The sequence below is a fragment of the Acyrthosiphon pisum genome, chromosome A1 (assembly GCF_005508785.2).
Source record: "Acyrthosiphon pisum isolate AL4f chromosome A1, pea_aphid_22Mar2018_4r6ur, whole genome shotgun sequence".
Classification (NCBI taxonomy): Eukaryota; Metazoa; Arthropoda; class Insecta; order Hemiptera; family Aphididae; genus Acyrthosiphon; species Acyrthosiphon pisum.
Genome location: NC_042494.1, coordinates 446,289 through 456,053, shown reverse-complemented (window position 1 = coordinate 456,053; position 9,765 = coordinate 446,289). Strand labels below are relative to the sequence as shown.

At 32.2% G+C, this 9,765-nt stretch overlaps 1 protein-coding gene across 1 annotated transcript; it reads left to right on the top strand.

Annotated features, from left to right (window-relative positions):
• Window positions 1-3,941: 3,941 nt before the first annotated feature.
• Window positions 3,942-8,631, top strand: LOC100159520 (high mobility group protein A-like). Its single transcript, NM_001161930.1, is given in 4 exon segments — window positions 3,942-4,116; window positions 7,372-7,472; window positions 7,546-7,713; window positions 7,793-8,631. Coding segments are annotated over 3 exon segments (345 nt in total). The 5' UTR covers window positions 3,942-4,116; window positions 7,372-7,409; the 3' UTR covers window positions 7,907-8,631.
• The last annotated feature ends 1,134 nt before the right edge of the window (window positions 8,632-9,765 follow it).

Sequence of the window (9,765 nt, the reverse complement as noted above, 5' to 3'; positions counted from 1 at the left end):
AAAAATACTACGCATTCTATTCGGAACCGTGGTTGGAAACAAATTCAATATTAATTATCCCATTAAGGTTGATATTTCGAGAACGAAAATATTTATAATTTAGATAAATACAAGAACAATGTTTTAAATTCAAATCAGTTATATTTGTTACGATATTTACCGAACGAGTTCAGATACGTTAATGACTTTGTGACTCAGTTTATAAATTATAATTGATACGTGTGGGTCGTGGGTGTGATTATTTGGCAAATATGTGTTGTGGAACGGTTTAGTTAAATTATGGCAAGTAGATTGTATATTGAATAGACCAGAAGCGGCGCCATTATGCGCAAAGGTTCGATACGGTCACAAGATATCGACAAAAATGTCGAGAAAGCATAAAATGTATTTTTGAGTGTATAGAGCATACAACTTGTAATTATTAAAATGCTCTATTCAAGGTTCGGATTTTCTATACACTATGAGTAATTATATAGCGTAGACGATTTTTAGGGTATAATTTAATTTCAGTACACAAACGATGATGGAATCGAGATTTGTCGTTTAAAAATTAACAATAATATACGAAATCGATATATTGGACGAAAATAAACGTGTGAAAAATTAATGGCCTGAATAATTATTTCAAAACCGTTTCAGCGTAGTACAATAAATTGTTATCTAATATGTAATATAATGTTTATTATTGTAGTGGCGGTTCGTGTTTTTTTCTGAATTTTTTTCACCCTCTTAATGTGTCCGTTACTATACTGTAACCATCCGCGAGAGGTAAAATATCAGTTTAGTCGGTAGTGGTATATGATATTTATGTAGAAGTTAGGCATATATACAGGGTGATTCATCAAGCATGCACAAATGCACAATCACCTTACTACCATTTTTTTCCCCAAAATAATGAATATTTTATTCAAATTCTGGTTTTTTAAGTTTTAAAGTATACCTACGTGGCGGTACGGCTATAAAATTGCATCCCGGAAATAAGACCAAAGAAAAAAAGGACACGGAAAAAAAATAATTTTTAAAAATTAAAAATAGATTGATTGATTATGAAAATTAAAGAAACATTAAGAGGTATCAAATATCAGTAGTATGGAAAATGTTATAAAAATTAATTTTTGTAATTCCAATATTATGGTTTATTGAGTGATTCGAGAGTAAAAACACTTATTATGTAGAAGAGAAGTTTAAGTGTGCTTGTATAAAAATAAATTTTTCATATTTTAATTACTAAACTCAATAGTTAAAATTCAAAAAGTGAAATATCCCAAGTTTTAGAACTAATTATTGGACATTGAACGGAAAAAGACTCATACATAATATACTTTGATTCAACTTCGATTATTATTAATTATTTTTTTTTAACTTTTTTACTACACTAAAATGTATGTCAAATGATTTATAAAATATTTTGTATAGGAATAACGAAGCATTTATGTGAATGTATAGACAATTTTACTTATTAGCTTTTTTTTGAGTTACAGTGTGAATGGTGATTTAGGTAATATTAATTTGATATTAGTGTTTTTTTTCCGATACCTAATCAATTAATAGGTATATTTTAAATTTTTAAAAATTGTTCTTTTTTCAGTGTTCTTTTTTGAATACCGTAAACACGGGCTACCGCATACATAGCAAAGCGGACTAAATTTTATGTTAGGCTTAGGATTTTATAATTTATTCCAATGAATAATCTATCTATCTAAGTTCACATTTATACGTTCACAGACGAATGAATCATTTTTTATATAATATATTTTGAAATTGAATTATTTTTGATTAATTAATACTATATCAGTATATCATAATATTATGTAGGTACAACAACAAATAACAATATAATATACCTATTAACACTGCAGCGATGCTGATGGAGTATATATAGGTATAGCACAAAGTTCAACATTTAAAACTATTTTTCATGCAATAATAATTATAGATGCCATGTAAAACACTTCAAAAATTCCTAACAGAAATCAAATCGAATGTGATACATAAGTGTGTACAAAATGATAGTGGTCGATCTGTTTCAAAAAATAATAAGTGGGCATTTCTAGTTTCTATCACCCCACTGAAGGCCTCTATCATCTACAAGGGGGCGCTCTTGTCCACGGTGACTGGTGTGCATACACTGTAGATGGACGTGGATTGTAGCATTGTCTTTAAAATACGCGGCCTCCACACACAATACGTCAAAATATAAAATGGCGGACTGAACTTCAATTTTAAATGACGCATTTTCATAATTAAGTACTTACCACCACCATTATCCTTTTTTACTTATAATAATGTTATGATGTAAATAAAATATGATCAAAACAGCCAAGAGGTCAGGCTTTAGCATGTAATTTTGCGCCACAGTCACGGGGTGGCACCACCCCCTTTGAAAAGTTGACGCAACTGCGTCAAAATTGAGGGCTTCAGCTCGCCACTGACTATTTTAAATATATAATATATCGTCATATCGATGTCGTTTAGATATATTTAAAATGCGCGTGACGTATTATAAATTATAACAAAGATAAAAAATACCATTTGGTAGAAAATATTCGAATACGAATAAAACTCAAATGTAATGTTGTATACGCAATGATAGTAATAATAATAATAATAGAACAATATATTATTATTATTTAGCGAGTGGCCCATGTTGCACAGACGAACGCCGAAACGTACCACATGTCCACATAAAACGGCGTGATGTAGTCATAGTGTCATACGGTCGCAGTGGGGGTAGCAGTCGTCTGGGACGCGCGCACACAAACACAATTCGTGAATATAATAAATAATAAATTGTCCTTGGTCCGGTCGGACACCCAGTGGCGGCGTCGTCCATGACCGTGGTATAGTGTACTATATAGACGGCCGGTGGTCGAAGCAAACTAACGACGCAACCCACCCGCCAACTAACCGTCCGAGGCGGGAAAATGGGCAAAATGGCGGGGCCCATTCGATTATAATAATAAAAATAAAATCATAATATTATACAGAGTGATTCACCAAGCATACTCACCCCATTATTACCTTTAAATTTTAATAAACAATTTGCAAATATGCTTGAGACTTACCGACCATTTATTATTTTCAAATACTTGGATTTTTTACACCATTTAAAGAGTATTCTGTGGAGATAACAACTCTTTTTTTTATGAGAATCACTCTTTTTCTTCAAATTGTTAGTAAAAAAACGTTCATGTACATTGTAGCTACCTAACTAAATCGAAATCTGAACGAGTGAATTATAAAAATTTGTGAACAGAGAATAATTGGTCCATAATAATGGGTTTGGAAGATAGGGTCAATAATGATTTGAACATTTTAGGAATTATATTTATTTATCAATGTTTTATAATTTTAAGAGTATAATAATTAATAATAACAATGCATTACTCAAGATCCAATATTACATCTATTTTATATATTTTTAAACATTTTTGTTAGGACTTTTATCCTTAGTACAAACATTTTACTGACGCAGAAACTGCATGTTCAAATTTTTGTTCAGAAATATATTTTCAAAACAGTAATTTTCAGTCATAAAGGTACCAACTCTTTAATTGTAAAGTAAGTTTATACTATACCATATATACCACAGGACACTCCTTAAATGGTGTATAAAATCTAAATAATCGAAAATATGGCCCTCGACTGAAAAATTCAATAATTCATAATTTGAATAGTTTAATTAGGAAAAAATGGGGGGTGAACATACTTGTTGAAACACCCTGTATACCTAAATAATAGTTAATACAATATTGTGTACGGTATAAACTCGAGAATATTACATTCAAGTGGTGTACTATGGTTTAGAACGACCGTTGGCGTGCGCGCGCGGTCGCGCAGTGTCATCGCGGAGCGGTTTACCGTTTGCGCGGCCGCCGTGGCGACACTGCACGCCACCGCCGCCGCCGCCGACAACGACGGTGGCGGCGGGATAACTGCCATTCACAAACCGCCGCCTTTATAGTGTGTAGTGTATACGCTTTTTCTCTGTTCCTTCTCAAGTCGTCCGCTCCGCGTCTCCTCGCCGGTGGTGAATATCAAAGCTGCACACTTCATAATTGTTTTATTTTTTGTACGTTTTCAACGCACCAAAGCCGCCCCCGCTGCCATATCCAGGTATCGTATGAACTAACGATTATTATCAACAATAATAATTAACTCGTAATATTATGTTTTACGGGGTTTTTTTTTTGTTTTGTTTATACCGAATCGCCGCGGTACGGTTTCGTAGTTACTTTTTCGTCGGTTTATCGTATTCGTAGGTCGTACGTAGTGATCTTTACGGTTTTTCGTGGGATGCCAACGAAAACAATTATTCGAAACTGCGTAAATCCGCGCACATATTTCACTGTTATTATTTTACGGCGGCGGCAATAGACGTCACACACTCGCAAGGCGCGCGCGCCACCGGCCGCTGCCGCCGGTAATTGCGCGCGCACTTTAATTTTACAATTATTAATTTGGACGGCGCCCGAACTGATACCGTTTTCGCGGTTTCCCTGTCGGCTGTCGCGCTGATAAATAATATCACCGATCCGGGCGGCGGCGGCCGTGTTCTTATTTACCATCACCGTCATTATTATTGTTATTCCTCCTTGGCGCGTCGCAATTTTCCTTTGTTTGTCGTTTCTTTACCCGGCGCATAACTACCAAAATGGCCGTGCGTGTTCTCTTGACTTTTCTTTCCACCGTTATTTTCGTTATTACCTAATGCCTTGTTTGTAATCGGTGGGAGGGTTGTTCAATCGGATCTATCGTCGATCGATGATCCACTCTGTTCATCTTTACGGCGACCCAATCGGACGGCGGCCGCGGGACTTAAAATTTAACGGCCGCCGCCGTCGAGCCTACCAGATTTCTGGAGGGAACCCGCGCCGCGTATACGCGTATTACGTTTATTAGTATATGTTCGTGTGACTACGTGTGCGTATTGATTTTTTGGGGGCGGGATCGGGATGTTAAAATTTGTTTAGACTTACCTGCTTTGTCCACCGCATTAGGAAATGGTGGTTTGTTTTTTGTTTGCCTATTAAGACAGATTTTTGACAATGGATTTGGTGCCGTATTAGAATTTTTTTTTTCAGTTATTAATTTGTGTTTCTTTGTATCGAGTTTGTAGTCGTTATAGCGCCATTGTAACATTAATTATGAATATATTATATATTATTATAGCATATAAGTTAACAAATAATATTATATAAATATAAAATATATAATAATATTAATATACCTGTACACGTGTTGAGATTACCAATCCAATTTAATTAATAACTATAGGTAATATTATAATATATTGTGGGATTTTACGGGATAAGTATAAACATGTCGATAAAAATAATTAGGTTAGTAATGCGATAGGTCATCATTACGACGTCTCATACTAAAAATATAAAATATGCTCTTTTATTTATCGCGCTAAAACCGTTTTTGTTTATGAAAAAAATAAATTTTCGAGCGGGAAAAGTCATTGTAAGCAAGCCCCCTCCCCCCTCGGTTCCCGCTGTAAACACCGTTTGGACGAATGACAAAGCTTGTGTGACATGACAACTTATTTCACAATATGTCCAATGATGGTGGGGTGAGAGGAAAATCTCGATTGTGCGGATTCGAAAAAATCGTACTTGTTCCTCCCTCGCGGGGGATGTGGGGATACAAGTATACGCCGGGTAAGGGTCGAAACATTTCGCGACCCTTCTGCTTTACTCGTCACCGTGTTTCCTCAACGCCTCGTAAGTCGTATAGTTGTTTTTATAACGTTTTATAAAAAATGATGTTCCGATTCGGCCAATCACGATTGCAGTGTGAGTATCGATCGGAGAGAGGGCGCACTAATTGCGAGAATTAAATGTGTTGGAACACGCGTATTATTATTATAATAATAATATAATATTATTACCTCGACGCGTTTCTTGGTCACCGTTGCTCTGTATATTTTTGTATTATTTATTTTATCGGAACGACGTACTTTGATCGAACTTGTTGATATTTTCCTTGTTTCCGTTTCTGGAATATCGCTGACAACAGCGTTCGTATTCATTTCTAATCAATCGGGTTCATAAAAAAAATATATATATTAAATAATAAATAATAAACAAAGTACAACGACGCGCGTACGTAACATTTTTAATTCGATGGAGTTAATTGATCGACGCGGGCGCGTACGTACAACGGGTATTGTATTCGTCAATCTCAAAAAATTGGCATTGGGAAACAATTTTTTTTGCTTGGGTATTTTATTTATTTTCCCGAGCGATTAATGTACAGTAATATAATATAACGGTAGGTACTACGTTTTTAATAACCTTCATAAAAATGTAAAATTATTAATTTTTATTGTGGCCGTAAAACAATGTGACGTATAGTCTGTGGATTTCGTGTATGTTTATTAAATTGGCGGCTTTATTGATTTATTCCTCGGCGTTCCTAGGCCCTTTCCAACGGACAAGTACATAATATAAATAGTAATTAGTAGCTGCTCCCCGGTAGAAACAGTGACCCGGCGGTCTAGCCTCGACTCTCGACTATAGGTTTATGTCGTTATTACTCGTTTATGATGGGTGGGTAGGTGAGATGGTGTCGAGCTCCCTCCGAAAAATCCGCGTATTGTAAACTACATGGCTTAGAGATTTATACAACTCCCCTCCTAAAATAAATAACCTAAGTATAATCTGTTTTATTTTTATATAATAGGTAATATTAATAAAAATTTATTGTTGGTGATAAAATAAATTCTAATTCCTTTCTTTTTTAATACACTTTTTTTTAGTCATTTACTCCTTGGTCTTTACCTGCCTATATATATTATTATTTATTTTATTTTATCGTTAAATTTAAAATATAAAAATAAAACAAAGTATTAACAGTAACTATTACTTAAAAAATATATTACATTAAATAGTAAGCATTTTTAAGTTGGTAATATTATCTTCCATACTCGACTCGCATAAAATGTATAATGTAAAATCTAAAAAACCAATGTAGGTACCTAAAACATAGATACTAATCTTACTTTAAAGTTTGATAAATGATCGATTTATTCTAATATAAAGCTAAACACACAAAATTGGATCTGCTGAACACAAATTTACCCGGTTTGTTTGTAAGCCTTTAAACACATGTGGGTTTATTGTCCTAATTTATTTTTAATTTTGTATGATAATAATGCATTGATTAATATTGAATAATTTCAATGCTGTATTATTATGCACAACAACTTGTATCAATTGTAAGCTCTAAAAATTTCAAAATTAAAAAATAATCTATATCTGTGTTGACAACTTCTGCAATAACAGATAAATTTAATTTATATATTTAGACTGTTTTATCCTTCAATATTTATTATTTAATGATGTGTTAATTATATTTTTTCAGAATATTGACTATATCGATCTCATAAAAAAATAAACATAATGTCTGACGATGGAGTTGTTGCAGAAAAGAGGAATCGTGGAAGAGCCCCAAAACTGAATGACGTATGTTTTGTTAAGACTTACATGATGTAAACTTGTACTAGAAAATTATTAACTAATATGTGGCAAATTATAGGTAAATGACAAAGACTCTAAAGACTCTAAAGAAACAAAAAAACGTGGCAGACCAGCAAGCAAACTACCAGCTAAAGCTGAAAAGAAGATTGAAAAAGAAGGTGAAAATGGTGAACCAGCTGCCAAAAGAGGTAGAGGAAGGCCAAAGAAGAGTCAAAAGAAGGCCAAAGTATGTTCATAATAGATTTTTTTGTATGTCTTCTAGTATGTCTTCTAATCATTTAACAAAAAATGTATTAACATTACAGGCTCCGTCGTCAGGAAGAGGACGAGGCAGACCACCAGCAAAAAAGGTAGAGAAAGAGGAATCTGCAGAAGAAAATGACGAGGAAGAGGAAGAAGAAGTTGAGGATGAAGATTAAATACAAATTAATTGTATCTCATACTATATACTTCGCCATTAATTTTACATTTATTTAATAAGGATCAAGAATAATTTTAATTTTTAATTTATTGATTTCGGAACAATTTATATAGGCTTAGAATAGGTTTATAATTATTTTGTTCTATTTCGTGATATGAAAAGAATTAACAATTTGTAAACATTGTTTTTTCAAAATGAAACATTTTAAGAAAAAAAAAACATAAAAATCGTAAAGCATTTATATTGTATCAACCATACAGTTGTTAAACCAATTTTTCATTTGTCATGTATATGATTTATTTTATTTCGATGTTATGTATAAATAGTAACCTACCCTATGATTATTGAAAGTAATAGTGATTACTTTTTATACATATAAATATATAATTTTCCGATTGTCTAATCTCTGCCATTATATTTATACTACAAAAACAAACTTAAACAGTCTTAATATTTTTCGGTACATACATTCGGAGTTACTCTTTCATTGCATTAACAAATGACGTATGTATTATAGACATATGTTATCAAAAAACAAAAATATGAATCATACGTCTAATAGATATATTGTATTGATTTGTACTTACCTACTTGCATATAATATTTGAAAATGACTATTGTACCTGAAAATATTGTGCAAATAATAAAATAATTTCGGAATTATAATTGATTAAATTAATTAAAATTGATGTGAATTAGTAATAATAAATGAAAAATACCTAACATTGTGTTAAAATATAAAAAGTTCACTGAACTTTCTCCTAAGTATACTGTATACTTAAAAAAAAGATTTTGAAATCTTATTACGTAGTGCGTACATGATTCGGGTGAATTTAGTATTATTTATTAGAATATTAATTTATTTTTGCTTGGAAATTATATTATGTACCTTAAAGATTTGAAATGTAGCTGAATCTGTAGTTTTAATTAAAAAGGTTAAAAGTCTTTAAGGAGTACATAATGTATAAAACTAAGTATGAAATTGCATGAAACTTAAATTATTGAACATAAATGTGTGGAAAACAGCAAACTCAAAATGTATAAATCACTAGAGGCATTTATCGTGTGGTTGAAAGATTCAATGTTTTGGTAAAGGTAAAAACTATTAAGGCCATCCTGTTGATCACTTTTCTACCGTACATCAAAATATGAAAAACTATTTTATTGTAGTCAGTTGGTGAAAGTAATATCTAGTGACATTTTTAATAAATGTAAACATGGTAGAATTGGTAATAAATAATAAGAATAATTAAAAAAAATTGACTAACGTTAATTCTCGTTTTATATTAAGTGCAGGGCCGTATTTAGGGGGAGGGGGCATGGGTACAACTGCCCTGGGCACCAAAATGTTGTGGCCAGAAATATGTTTACTTGTGAATTATTAATTATTTTATTAACACTATTATATAATAATATATAGTATATTAGTATTATGCTGTTTGATATTTTAGATACTGAGTGGAACGATGGATGTATTGATTTTACAATGATGTGTTTTTTTTTTTATTTATTTTTTTTGTGTGTGTACACGATAAGTAGTCGAAATAATGCTTCGATTATCAACTTCAATATCTTGTTCGATTGGAAAGTGAATATCGTTGGGACATTGGGGAGGTCAAAATTTAAAATTCCCAGTAATTTTCAAAAGCGCCGTAAAAAACAAGACAAATTAAGGAAAAACGGGAATTTTTACACAAAATTGAATTTGGTTTTTGGTGTAACTTTAAAACAAAAGACCGTAGATACATGAAATTTTCAATGGTTTGTTTATATTTCCATTTTCTATACACGATAACATTTTCAAAATATTTTGATTTATTTTGAACTGTTTAGAGACATTTTCATTTTCATTTTTTT